The sequence below is a fragment of the Rissa tridactyla genome, chromosome 8, assembly GCF_028500815.1.
Source record: "Rissa tridactyla isolate bRisTri1 chromosome 8, bRisTri1.patW.cur.20221130, whole genome shotgun sequence".
Taxonomy (NCBI): domain Eukaryota; kingdom Metazoa; phylum Chordata; class Aves; order Charadriiformes; family Laridae; genus Rissa; species Rissa tridactyla.
Window position 1 is genome coordinate 17,405,711 of NC_071473.1, and position 14,090 is coordinate 17,419,800.

General features: G+C 50.6%; 1 protein-coding gene across 6 annotated transcripts in view; it reads left to right on the top strand.

Moving 5' to 3' along the window:
- Positions 1-3,237: 3,237 nt before the first annotated feature.
- The window catches only part of XPO6 (exportin 6), a 59,218-nt gene continuing 48,365 nt past the window's right edge, over positions 3,238-14,090 (top strand). For 4 of the 6 annotated variants that reach the window (XM_054211027.1, XM_054211028.1, XM_054211029.1 and 1 more), the window contains exon 1: positions 3,238-3,576. In XM_054211027.1, the coding sequence (XP_054067002.1) occupies positions 3,574-3,576 (3 nt within the window). In that variant the 5' untranslated portion in view covers positions 3,238-3,573. Of the gene's footprint in view, positions 3,577-13,818; positions 14,060-14,090 lie in introns of all 6 variants that reach the window. The other 2 variants (XM_054211031.1, XM_054211032.1) reach the window with 2 other exon arrangements.

The following is a 14,090-nucleotide window of genomic DNA, read 5'->3' on the forward strand; positions in this document are numbered from 1 at the left end:
CAGCTTGCCCTGTGCCTGCAACACGTCAGATCCCCCCGGAAAGGCTGAGAGCCCTGGGACTGTTCAGCCTGGAGAAGAGAAGACTGAGAGGGGATGTCATCAATGCTCAGCCATATCTAAAGGGTGGGTGTCAGAAGGATGGGGCCAGGCTCTTTTCTGTGGTGCCCAGTGACAGGACAAGGGGCAACAGGCACAAACTGGAACATGGGAAATTACATCGCAACATGAGGAGGAACTTCTTTCCTGTGAGGGTGGCAGAGCCCTGGCACAGGCTGCCCAGAGAGGTGGTGGAGTCTCTGTCTCCGGAAACATTCCAAACCCGCCTGGACGCATTCCTGTGCCACCTGCTCTGGGTGACCCTGCTCTGGCAGGGGGTTGGACTGGATGAGCTCCAAAGGTCTGTTCCAACCTCTGCCATTCTGTGATTCTGCCCCAATCTAGGGAGCTGGAGCAACTTCTGTTTTGGAAAGCCAAAAAATACACACCCCAAAACCCGCAGCAGTGGAAGAAGCGGGTCTCCACAGCTTTGGAAGCAAGGTGTGCGTGGCTCAGCAGATCCGTGTCCGGCAGCTGGCTTTCCCCGGATGGCAATGTGCGCCTCGGAACACGTGTCAACAAACAACCCCGTTGGAATAACAAACGGCGATAATAAGATTATCCTTTTAATAGTCACCATGGTAACCTGCCCTCTGCCAGCACAGCTGCAATATCTTGATGTAACCATTGCTGAGGTGGCATCTCAAGGCAGTTCCAGCCTCTGTTAAACACACAGGCGGGCACAGCACATAGCTCAGCTCAGCCTGCGTTTTGGAGGTGTTGGAGGGGTTTTGGAGAAGTTGGGGAGATTTTGGAGGGGTTGGAGGGGTTTTGGAGATGCCGGTGAGATTTTGGAGGGGTTGGAAGGGGTTTTGGATATGCTGGGGAGATTTTGGAGGGGTTGGATGGGGCTTTGAGGTGTTGGGGGGGAGGGTTGAAGGCCTTGGAAGGGTTTTGGAGATGTTGGGGAGATTTTGGAGGTGTTGGATGGGGTTTTGAGACTTTGGGGGGGGGGTTGGAGTCATTGGAGGGGTTTTGGAGGGGTTGGAAATGTTGGAGAGGTTCCGGAGATGTTGGATGGGGTTTGGAGAGGTTGGAGAGGTTTTGAAACGGTTTTGGAGGCATTAGAGGGGTTTTTGAGATGTTGGAAACGTTGGAGAGGTTTGGGAGGTGTTGGAGAGGTTCTGGAGTTGTTGGAGAGGCTTTGGAGAGGTTGAAGGGGTTTTGGAGGTGTTGAGGGGGTTTTGGAGGGGTTGGAGCTGTAGGTTCTGGAGATGTTGGAGGGGCTTTGGAGGGGTTGGAGGGGTTTGGGAGGGGTTGGAGCTGTAGGTTTTGGAGATGGTGCTCTGCCTGGGGGCACATACAGTAATTTATCGGCACATGGCAGCAAACGGACGTTATCTCCTGTACAGCCAGGCAGCATCTGCTTGGCTGCAAGCTGCATGTATCCTTCCTGGTGAGTTTTTCTCTGCCTGTGTGGCCCAGGAACAGCGTTTCCACCCAGAGGGAAAGGCTGATGGGGGCAAGCAGGACAGGGGCCCGTGGGGTCTTTGCTCTGCTAAAAGCGTGGAAGAAAATCTACCATGAAAAAAACATGGGACTGCTCAACCATAATCTTCTCACTGAGCCTCGTGGTTAGTTACACCCCCATGGAGGTTTTATTTTCCTCCCTCTCTTGTTTTGTTTAATCCTCTAATGTAACTGCAAGCATTTGCAATATCCCTATATGTATATTGTCCCCTCTAAAGCCTATTAAGCTGCCAGTTTCAGCAATCTCTTGTAACGGCAGATGCCACAGGAGAATTTGGGAACCATAAGAAGTATTTTGATCTGTATTAACTTCACTGCTCTGGGGCTCTGTATGCTTCCAGCTCCTTGATTTTGTCAGGCAGCAGTTAGGGGATGAATTACCTATTTTTTAAATTCACACACTGTTCTGGATCGCTCCGTTAATGTCTTCTCTCCTGGCCTCGTCAGGCATCAGAAAACCAAGGGCCACAAATGTTGAGTTAAAACTGTGGGATGGGAATAGAATTATAGAATCATAGAATGGTTTGGGTTAGAAGGGACCTTAAAGGCCACTCAGTGCCACCCCCTGCCCTGGTCAGGGACACCTCCCACCACACCAGGTTGCTCCAAGCCCCCTCCAACCTGCCCTTGAACACCTCCAGGGATGGGGCAGCCACAGCTTCTCTGGGCAACCTGGGACAGGGGCTCACCACCCTCACAGCAAACAATTTCTTCCCAATATCTCATCTCAGTCTCCCCTCTTGCAGTGTAAAACCATTCCCCCTCGTCCCATGGCTCCCCTCCCTGATCCAGAGTCCCTCCCCAGCTTTCCTGGAGCCCCTTTAGGGACTGGAAGGGGCTCCAAGGTCTCCCCGGAGCCTTCTCTTCTCCAAGCTGAACCCCCCCAGCTCTCTCAGCCTGTCCTCACAGCAGAGGGGCTCCAGCCCTCCCAGCATCTCCGGGACCTCCTCCGGCCCCGCTCCAACAGCTCCGTGTCCTTCTGCTGTTGGTGCCCCAGAGCTGGAGGCAGCACTGCAGGGGGGTGTCACAGAGCGGAGCAGAGGGGCAGAATCCCCCCCTCGCCCTGCTGCCCACGCTGCTGGGGATGCAGGTTTCTCCGCTCTGTAGCTCCGTTGCCGCTGTTGAGGAGGACTTGCAGGGTGTGTGTGTGGGGTCATCTCCCAGTTCATTTTAATTATTTAATTAGCTACACAGGGGCGAAGCCAGTAGACACACACAGTGTCCGCGTACGTCTGCAGCTCCCTGGGGACGGCGGGGGAGGCGGGGGGCAGCACAGGGGTCCCTGCGGGCCGGGGTCGGGACGAAGGCGCGGGCCTAAGCCTAGGCCCGGGCCCGCCGCTGCCCCACCGCGTTGCCAGGCAACGGGGCGCGCCCAAACCCCGCCTCTGGGGGGCGTGCCCACACCTAGCCCCGCCCCCGAGATTCTGGGCGCTCCCCCCACCCCTTCCCGCCCGGCCGGAAGAGCTCCTTGCGCGTGCGCAGTGGCGGCGGGGCGGGGCGGGGCGCACCTCCGGGCGCGCACCTTCCCGCCGCCCCGCCAGGCGCCGCGCCCTTCTCCAAGATGGCGGCGGGCGGCGCGCCGCGGCGAAGCGCGCATGCGCCGGCCCCACCCGCCTGCGCTCCCATTGGCTGCGGGCGGCCCGGCGGCTGCTTCCGGCGGGAGGGCGGGGCGGGGCCGGCAGGATGCGCCAGGCGTAGCCACCGGCCGCACCGACAGCCGCCGTGCCGCGCTCTCTTCCCTTCTCTCCCTTCCGCCGGCCACCGCCGCTCCCGGCCCGCTCGGGGCTTGCCCTTCCCAGCGCCCCGGGGCTCCCCGTCCCCACCGGCCGGGGGAGGCCCGGGGGCTGGGAGGCGGCGGCGGCGTCTCTCCGAGTGGTGGTGGAGGTTCTGCGGCCGGCGGGGGCTCGCCGGTGCATGGGAGGGGAGTCCCCGCCGCCGCCGCCGGCCCTGACATGAGCGGAGCGCGGCGCCCTGCCTAGAGCCGCCCCGCGGGAGCCGCCGACAGCCATGGTGAGTGCGGGCGAGGAGCACCGGCGGGGTCGGGGGGGCTACCGAAGCCCCCGCGGAGCGGGCGAGCCCGCCGACCCATGGGGCCTGCGCCCGGTGCTCGGCCCCGGCGGCCCGGGGCCTCCTGCGGCGAACCGCCTGAGCAGCGACCCGGCCGCGGCCTGCGGGTGCTGAGGGCGGCCTTCGCCCCCGGAGCCGCCGTGGAAGCGAATTTTAAAAGGCTTTGAAGGCAGAAATTGTTCCTGGGAGAGGTTTGTGCCAGAGGGTGTGGGGAATCACAGGTTTTCTCCAGTGCCGGCCGTGGATTTGCCCTGTTCCCCTCCAGTTTGGCCTCGGCTAAGCTGCAGAAATGAGCCGGGTTCCTTTCTGTGCAGAGCAATGTTAATTCTGTGCTAGATACTGGTCTTCGGCTGCCTCCCAGCAGCGGCAGTCGTCGCTGTGTGCAATCCTGCCCAGGGATACAGAGCTGAGATATGGCGTGCTTTGATTTGCACAATCTTTTCTTTTTTTTTTTTTTTCTCTCTCCGTAAGACGCAAGAGAAGACATCTTTAATCCTTCGGGTGCAGGCACAGTCAGGCTTGCGGGGCTGGTAGGTGGAAATCGTCTTCAGGGGATGGTGGTGTTGCTCACTGTCACCATACTGAGTGCTGGCAAGGATATGTTAAGTAATAACTGCTGTTCTTATTTTTCTGTCTTTCTGTCTGCAGGGAAACCTTATATCCCAAAATTTATTGGGTTGACAAGCCAATAGGTTGGCCTGTTGGGCCCTGGAGATGCTGGGAGGCCTGGAGCCCCTCTGCTGCGAGGACAGGCTGAGAGAGCTGAGGGGGTTCAGCCTGGAGAAGAGAAGGCTCCGGGGAGACCTTGGAGCCCCTTCCAGTCCCTAAAGGGGCTCCAGGAAAGCTGGGGAGGGACTCTGGAGCAGGGAGGGCAGCCATGGGACGAGGGGGAACGGTTTTACACTGCAAGAGGGGAGATTGAGATATGGGGAAGAAATTGTTGGCTGTGAGGGTGGTGAGCCCCTGTCCCAGGTTGCCCAGAGAAGCTGTGGCTGCCCCATCCCTGGAGGTGTTCAAGGGCAGGTTGGACGGGACTTGGAGCAACCTGGGCTGGTACCAGGGAGGTGTCCCTGCCCAGGGCAGGGGGTGGGCACTGGGTGGTCTTTAAGGTCCCTTCCAACTCTTAACCATCCTATGATTTGAAGACAAAGGGAAACCACAAACACGTACTTTGCAGGTGATCTGTAAGCAGAGAGGTGTGCTTGGCAGCCAGGATGTGCTCCTGGAGATCTGCCTCCTGTCCTGTCTCACCCAAAGAGTCCCACTGGGCGAAGGCAGTAATTACTGATCTAGTTATCAACGGCTTTCTAACTGAAGCTGTCTTAGATAATGTGGGCTCAAGCCTTGCACCCCTTTTCTTCAGGAAGTTGGGATCTTGGTTTGCAGTTGTGAATTTCTTCACCCAAAAGCTGTAATAATCACATCTGCACATTGTTTGCCATGTTCCTGGTACCGTCTATTGCTAGTTTATTGAAACCGTGCTTTCTGTAGCCCGTTTAAGTTGAATTTCATTAGTCCCTTCGAGAGGCTTTGCTACTCTGTAGAGGTTACAGAGTTTTGTGCTTCAGGGTGGATGCTAATAACTGCAACTGGCAAAAGGACTTCTTAATTCTTCCCTTGCCTTCATACAGATGCATTTAGCCTGCTGAGTTATACCTTTTTTTATTTTTTCTTCCTTGAACATCCAATATTTGGTTCAGCTACCAGCCGAGTACTGGGTTTGGAAGTTGAGAAGCGGTCATCAGGCAATACTGCAGAACTTACTGGTGTAACTCTTCATGTGACTACTGTGTAAGATTTTCCTTCTGTTCCCATTTCCTTGGAGCTTACAGATGGGCATGTTCTGCTGCTCGTGTACCCTCCTTCCCGGAAACAGTTGGAAAAGTGTGAAGATGAGATGCTGTAAGGCATAGTGGGAACAAATAAAACATAATTAAACTCTGCTGTCAAAAATGCAGGCTTACGGAAGCAGATTTTATTAGTTGAATTGGGTTGATATGGAAGGGAGTAAGCAATGGGAGCGGTAACAAGTTAGAGCTTGATTAACTGGGAAGAAATATTGAGCACAAATTGTAAAGTTGGAGCAAAAGCAGGAGAAGAAACTAGTGATTCGCAGCGTGCTCGGAAACGACGTGTGTCGTAGAACGGGTGCCAGTTCAGCGTGCCTAGATGCCACTCATGGCTCAGAAATCTCAATGCCACCATTAAAAAGCTATTTAGTGTCACAGGAAGCTTGAATCATGCTCTTGCTTTCCGAGGTATTTGTGAAGAGCAGCCCCTCTGTGTCAGGCTTTTGGTCGTGGTACCGTGCGCAGTGGTGATGAGGTGCTTGTGGCATGTCAGACCACTGATGGACGTTGCGTGTCTGCTCAGTGGTTCTTGTACAGCATCCAGTTTGTGGCTCTCTGTGAAAAAGGTGTGCATCAACGTCGATGGCATGATACTTTTGTAGAGAAAATATAGGATATTGTAAAATACAGGCTTCTCAAGTGGATTTCTGTGTGGTCAAGTTAACCTCTAAACACAGAGTAGCTGCCTCCAGCTCCAGCATATGCTCAGGTGGCACTCTTCAAGCTTTTCTCTTGTTTAATGCAGCAGAAAGTATTAATATGATTTCCTCGTCAACTTTTAGGATCCTTCTGGATGATCTTAGTGAACAGCTTCAAAATAAATACTGTCTGTGGAACTAGTCCTTGAATGCGCTCGCGTTTTGCATCCAAATAAGCTATGCGTTTGTCTTATTGCTCATTCTGTCACCTTTTTTTCTGCTTCCACTAACAAAGATGAGCCATCTCTGAAACCTCCAGGGCTCAATGATGATCTCCTGAGCATACCAGTTGCCTGGCGAGTGCATTTGTAACTCCTGTGTGAGGTTGGAAGCCAGGTGATTCCCTCCTAGTGAATGTATTCTTCAATTATCTGGGATGTGTATCCTGCCAGCGACTAGAAGAACAGCTTAGGAAAAGGGACTTCTTCCAGGAAATGCTATTGTGTTAGGTATCAGATTGAAAGACATCATATGAAGTCAACCTTTCGGCCAGAGAACTGCAAACAGGCTTCTCAAATGCCTGGTTTTTTGCTTTAGTTACAAAACAAGTTGCCCTTCTTTCAGGTTATCGCTGGGCCTCATCAACGCGTGGCAAAGCGGGAAGCAGGCTATAGAAGTAGCAGATCCAAGGAAGCTTGTGTCCCTGTTCTGCGTGAAGCAAATATAGCGTGCAAAAATGGAAGTAGGCAGTGGGTGTGTGTAGCTCGAATCTTTCTAAGTTTTCCACAGCGGCATCCTAGCTTTTATTTTATAGCCCCTATTACCACCTTCCAGGTTGGTTTTTTTTTTGGCACTGTCATTTTCTTAGGCTTCCTTTGGAGACCTGATGATGGTTTAAGCCTTCCGTTTGCTAAGGAACAAGGTATGTCTGGATTGCAGCATATCTAGGCAGGTAATGCTGGTGAGCCACAGGTTATTCTGGCACCCTCGGTTGCCAAGGAGCTTGCTGCTGAATTACCGAAATAGCTCCCGGTTATTTTGCATGTCAGTGTGGCTGTGGCTGGATCAGGACTGTGGGTTGTCAACCAGTCCTATGCTTTGGGGACCGCTCCTGATGGCCACTGTGCAGGTGGCTGAGGACATTGTTGTGGCAGGAGACGGCAAGAGTGTCTTGCTTTTGCAAAACCCCTCTGCCTGGCTGTCCCATCGCACTGGAGACCCTCAAGTCACTTTTGGGCTGTCGCCAGCATGTCCTGAAGCAGGTGAGCTATGGGGATGTCTTACCCTGATGAGAGACGGAGAAGAAGGTGGTAAAGCGGAGCGTGGTGCCGGTGCCGTGGCGGGCAGGAAGCGCTCGCGTGTAGCTTCTGCTTGACGGGGAGGTTTTTGAGACCAAGAGGAGCTGGAGCGTGTCGTCCCCTCCCCCAGCCTGTTCCCATGCTGCCGGCAGCAAAACTAGACCGCTGCGGTGGTGGAGGCTGAAGTTCTGACAGCTTTCTGTATGTCCCCTTAAAGTACGTAGCTTAAAAACAAAAGTGAACCCTTTTTCAAAACCATTCTGACTCACTCTACTGAGTAGAGAAACAAGGGAGTAGGAACTTTGAAGTTCTAAGCCTCGGCTCCAACATCTGGCTTCCTTTTTTTGGCTTTCAAGTCGCATAACTTTACGTGCCCCTCTATTATCCCTCCTTTATTAGATCATGAAACAGGAGTTGGGACTTCATGCAAGTGAGCTGTTTCACGTACTTATTGCGCCTTTGAGGGTGCAGAGCGTGGCACAGTGTGGCTCTCCCTTGCTGTGACACCCTCGGCAGTGCCGACTGCCTGCGGTGGCCCCAGGCGAAGGCTGAACCTCTGCATCCCTTTCGGCAGGGTTGGAAGAAAAGGGAATCGGAACTGATTGTGTAGCAGGAAAGCTGGACTCAAACGTGGGTGTTAAGGATGCTTCCCCCAGAATGAAAGCTTTTTCTCCAAAGGAAATAGCTCATTTAGCAGAATTATTGGTACATTAATACGTAACACCTTTCAGGATCTATAGTAACTACAATATATATGCCATATTTCGAAGACCTGGGTAGCTAAATGTAGGCTGTGCTGTCTCCAGTCGGAACTAAAAGGTATTAAGCAAAATTGTTGAGCCTCGAGGTCCACTAAACTAGCTTGAAAAGCCTCGTCCCGCTAGATGATGATCGTGGCGATCCCCTGATGAATGAGCGTTGGTTGTTGCGATTATTTTAGCAGAAAAGCGTGAAAACCTGGCATGTGCTACTAAGCTCATGCAGTAGGGTTCACTTAGTGTGTGGATACTTAAAACTCGAAGGAATTGGTGTTCTCTTTGGTTATTTTAGTGCACATCATTAGGTGTTGCTGTTCAGATCAGGGAGAAGGAGCTGCTTTTATTGTTATTATATTTCTTAATGGGTGTTAGTATATGCAAAGTAGAAAAAAAAAATGTAGCTTTTACATGTATAGGCTGATACCTGTCTGGTAGAATAATGTCTCCTAAAATCCTTCCAAATCATTGTCTTGTATCAAGTCAGCCAATATTTCCTGTTAGTAACTATATTTGTATTTGGGTTACCGCTGCCTTGGCCTTCTCTGCATCCCAGGTGTTAACACGGCAATTTTCTACTTTTGGAGAAAAAATTAAGGTGTTTGCCAGCTTTGTTTTGTCAAAATAAAGTGCTTAGAATGCCGTTTGTAGAGGTGAAGTGTGTGGCACGTGCCTGTTCTCTCCTGAAGGTCTGGTTCTTCCAACAAATGTGAACATTGACAGTTTGGCAGAGGAAAAAGCAAGAAGCTTCCTACTCCTCCAGGCAGCCCCTGGGGTTTATTTCCATGGTCAGAAATGGTGCGGATCCTCTGGAAGGTCGGGAACGGTGCAGCGTCTCCCAGGGCTCAGGAGCTCCTACACTTTGTGAAAGGTGTTTCTGCCGTGAAGCAACACTTTTCCACTCTTACTTCCCCCACCCACATGTTTTATTCCTTTCTTTATCCATGTTTCCATTTTCTATTTACGATCAGGACTGGAAGCTTTCACTCCACCTGAAGCGTTTGGGGCTCTTTTAGCAACATCACAAATTCCTTAATTTTTTTTTTCCCCTAATCATCCCTGATCCCTCCCTCCTGTAGGGATCATGCCCAGAATTACATTTCTTTTACCATTTCCCAGCACTTTGCCTTCGTGCTCCAAATTATCTTTTACTTTGTCTCAGCATCTCCGAGTTTGTCGCTGGGTCTGCAATCTGCGTGTATTTTTAGCTGTTTGATTTAATGTTTTATTATGGCTTTAATTGCAGCGTGATTTTCTTCCCCAGAGGGATTGTCGTGATTCCTTTTTGTCCCATCTTTCGCGAAAGCCTCGTACTCATCTGTTTTGTGTACTGGCTTGTCAGGAGGCCAAAGTCAGCACTGGATGTGCCTCTAGAGGAAGGGGTGGTGGGTTTTTTTTTTTCCTTACGAGAGATAATTTTGTCTGAAAAAAGATCTACGTTGTGCTTCATTGATTCTCTCCTGCTTCAGTGGGTAAAAAGAGAAAAGATTTCTTCTGCGTTGCGATACCACTAGCCCTTTTCTTTGGGATTGAGGGCAGTTTTTTTCCATTGAAGTTTGTCCAAGTGGTTGTTTTCTTGGGGGAGCAGCTGGTGTTGGAAGAAGAGTGTGTTTAAAATCAAGGTCTGGAAGGGATGCGGGAGGAGAGAGCTGCTCTGTAGTGGTTGGATTTGTGTTGTTCCCCTCCCAGACCATTGCCTGGTTCGGTTGCTTATGGAGAAAAGATTGAATTTCCTACAATTCCTTGGCTTTCTTTTTGCAAACACAGTGACGGGGGGGAGGGAAACAAAAGGAAGAGGAGGACGATGCAATACATAGGCTCTCTCACACAACAGAGATTATTGGCTATGATCTTGGTGCTTGGCAGCAAGGCTGTTCCTGCTCCCATCCGTGTCGAAGAGCTCCACCAGCCACCCAGGACCCTCCTCCTGCGACCCAGGAGACCAGGAGAAGCTTGCGATGGGGGAATGTTGAAGGAGGAACGCTAAGTTTCAGCTGCTTTTTCTTGTTTCCTGCTGGCACTTGAGGAAACAGGCTGGGTCGCGTTGACCAAAGTCAAGTTGTGTGTTGGCCCGTGGTGCCAGGGAGGAGGACATCCCTGCGACCTCCTCTGGGGGCTGCACGCAACCATCGCTCCAGAGCCACAGGAGATGGGAGGGGGAGAAGCAGCAGAGTCCTTGTTGTGAAATACCCCCAAGTGCCGAAGCATTGCAGATAGCAACATCTTGTTTTTTCTTTAAGTGGACTAGATGTTCTTCCTGCTTGTCCTTTGGAAACATTTAGAATTAAAAGTAGTCTTGCAGAGTTACTCCCAGGGTAAGTGTTATCCATGATAGTTTCATTATACGCTCTTAAATGCCCAGCACAAGTTTTAATGCTCTTGCCAGGAATTAAACTTGCAATATCATAGGGTCTTTTTTCTTCTCTTTGACAGGGGTTGAGGGTCTTACGCAATATCGTATTTTTGTGTAGTGTAATCACACCTCCTTGAACATGGGGTCTGGCTGGTGTAATATATTGGGTAAGGTATAATCCTTCTCCCAAGTTTACCATAAGCCTTGCGCTGATGTCGCTTTGTACGGTCTGGTGTTGGGAGAGGTTTTTTTTCCCCCCAAGGTAACGGGTTTCATCCTGCCAGGCAGGAGTGGATGTGGGAGAACTACCTGGAAAATGAGCAGCTGGGATGTGTCAGTGCAGTTAAAATCTCAGCAGGGATTTGCCTTTCTGTAGATGGAGCTGCATCTGAACAGAAGTGTCACTTTAAGAAATATGCTGAATAATTGTTTTCTTTTTACATTCGCTTTCTTTTTTTGTTGTCCTAAGGCTTTCCATTTCCAACTCTGCATATGCGCATATTTTTAGAGGCTCCTTAAGTTAGGATTGCAAGCAACTGCAATTCGGAGTGTTTGTCCGGGTATTATTGTGAGTTGTCTGTAGGTTCAGATAAATAATGGTTTATATCTATGGCTTTGCAGACAGTAAAGTACTTGAGAAGCGTTTTTAAAAATCTGTTAATGCATCTTGGAGGCTTAGTGCTGATATGCAAGCATGCTGGGTTTGCAACTCCTATCGCTTATGCATCTTTTTTCTAGTCTCTTCTCTGGTTTGAGGAGCTGCCACACTTGAACAAGTGGCGAGGAGCAAGCTCTTTAGCATTTTTAAGTGTCAAATACCCATCTGTAAACACAAGAATAGTGTTCTTCATAGGTTAAAACTTGAAGATAGGTGTGGGTTTTTTTTTTTTTAAAACTGACTTCAACTAAAAAGGCTGTAACTTCTACCTTTCATAAATTCATTGTACATGTTGCCGCTCACCTATTGATTGTTCTGGACCGTTTGAGTAAGAAGATAGAAGTGCTTTTTTCTTAACACCTTTTAATTTTTATAAATAATTTTTATAAGGAGTTTTTTATTCCCTCCACAAATACACACGCACCCCACCCCCCCAACTTGTGTCCCAAATAGTATGGCCTTGGGATCTTTTTCCCACCTGCCTTCTTAAAACTCAGGTTACTTCACCTAAAATGGCAGGGGAAGTCTTATCTCAAAACAAGTTGAGTTGCACGCATTTATTTGGGCAGCCCTGCGGTCCTGTTTGTGCAAGCCTAGATTTGCTTATGCGGAGAAAAGGGAAGTGATTTGTACCCTGTGAGCCAGGTCCCGGAGCTCCGGCCCGAGCATCGCCTTGCAAGAAAGGATGGGATCTTCCTCCAAGAGGGCCCAGGCTCATTGGAAGTGGGGGACATCCCAGGAAATGTGGCAAATGGAACGGGTGAGGTGAAAGGATGGACCCAAACACTGAGGTTGCAGAACTGTTCCCTTTAGGGATGAGTTTCTAGACTTCACTGGAAGAGTTTAAGCTATTTCCGTACTCCGGGTGAGAACCAGAGTCACCTTGCAGTATTTTAGTGTCCAGAAAGTGGCACATGCCCAGCTGACCACCTTTGGCAGATGATCAACCTTCTGTGGTATCAATCTGAAGAGTGTACTATGACTTTATAGAATCATAGACTGGTTTGGGTGGGAAGGGACCTTAAAGCCCACCCAGTGCCACCCCCTGCCCTGGGCAGGGACACCTCCCACCACACCAGGTTGCTCCAAGCCCCCTCCAACCTGCCCTTGAACACCTCCAGGGATGGGGCAGCCACAGCTTCTCTGGGCAACCTATGCCAGGGGCTCACCACCCTCACAGCCAACAATTTCTTCCTCAGATCTTATCTCAATCTCCCCTCTTGCAGTGTAAAACCGCTCCCCCTTGTCCCATGGCTCCCCTCCCTGCTCCAGAGTCCCTCCCCAGCTTTCCTGGAGCCCCTTTAGGGACTGGAAGGGGCTCCAAGGTCTCCCCGGAGCCTTCTCTTCTCCAGGCTGAACCCCCCCAGCTCTCTCAGCCTGTCCTCACAGCAGAGGGGCTCCAGCCCTCCCAGCATCTCCGGGGCCTCCTCTGGCCCTGCTCCAACAGCTCCGTCTCCTTCTGCTGTTGGACACATGGCTTGGTTTTTCTGATAACAAATTTTCAGTTTGGATGTTATCAGCGGTGGACAGCAGCTGAGAACTGTCTGACCTGAGTGTCTACTGAGGAAAGTCTAGTGATTGTAGCTGGATTGTCAAATTTAAGTCATAAGTCCAAAAAGTGGCTCTGGTGCCACCTGTACCCACCTGGGACCCCTGTGCTGTGGTGATATGCAGCCGTATGATGCAGAATATCAATCTTGAGTAGTCTGCTTTGGATAGTCCTGAGCTTCTCATCTGTGTATTGTTATTTTAGCAACGACTTGTTTGGGGAAATAACGTGTTGCTAAGTCTTTTCCAGCAGCTAAACCGCAATAAATCAATCGGCAAGTCATGGGCACGTGACCAGCCTGCCTTCCCCTTGCTCTTGTGCTCATCCTCAGCAGGAGCGTGGCTTGTAACGGCGCCGTGTCTACATCTTACTTTGTTTATGCCAGCTTGCTGTGATTATTTTATTCCTTCAGTGGCTTTCTAAGGGAATTTCTAGGTGTTGAATTTTAATGCTCCGTGCTTGCTGTGTTTCCGTGTAACGAGTATCTTTTGTAAACAGCTAAGCAAATGTGAAATACTTGGTGGAGGATGCACTGGCTGCGGGACTCGATTATGTCAATTAAGAGTTATCGGTTTAGAAAGAATCAGACTCAGGCACTTGAGCCCGTTAGTCAAAGTTCAACCTTAAAACCTGAAGCCTGTACAAGAAGATTTGAGAAATAAGATCCCTTAGGTATTCAGAAAGGTGCCTGATTACTCGTGTAGCCGGCAGTGGTTACAGGTAAGATGATCTCTTCATCCTGTTGGAGAAATCAGATTATCGCTTCTGGCTCTCCGTAGCTTGTTCCACGCAGTAGTGTCCAGCCTGTGGTCATTTTTCCTTTAAATGCTGATGTTTAAAATAAAATACATTGATTCCTGAAGGGCGGTCTGGGGTGATGAGTTGTACAGGCAGGAGGGCCTTGAGCAGCTCTGGTGCTGGACATCAGCTTCATCACAGCAGGGAGGTGGAGAGTAGCGTGGTGACCTTGTTCCTCCACCCATTGCCTTGAGGTAGAACAGGAATTCAGGACTTTTATAGTAGATCTTTTTTCCTTAAGTTGTGACATAACAGAAATGAGTTTGCCCAATCTGTGTCTCATTAGGGAGCTGCCAAAGTTGTGGCCCTTGAAAACAGATGAAGGTTGTCTTCCGCAGCCAGGAGATCTCTTGAAACAGCCCCAGCAGCCTGAACTCTTCTCAAAGCACAGAGTGAAGCCGAGTCTAGTTTCGGTTCATTAAACCACAAAAACATCTCTGAAATGCAACGAGGAAACTGAGAATAAAGGCTGAACTGTGTCTTGATACCAGCAGTGGCATACTGCCGGGGAGCACGTATGTTGCAGGGTCTGTGTGCTGCCTCTTGATTTAAGACCTC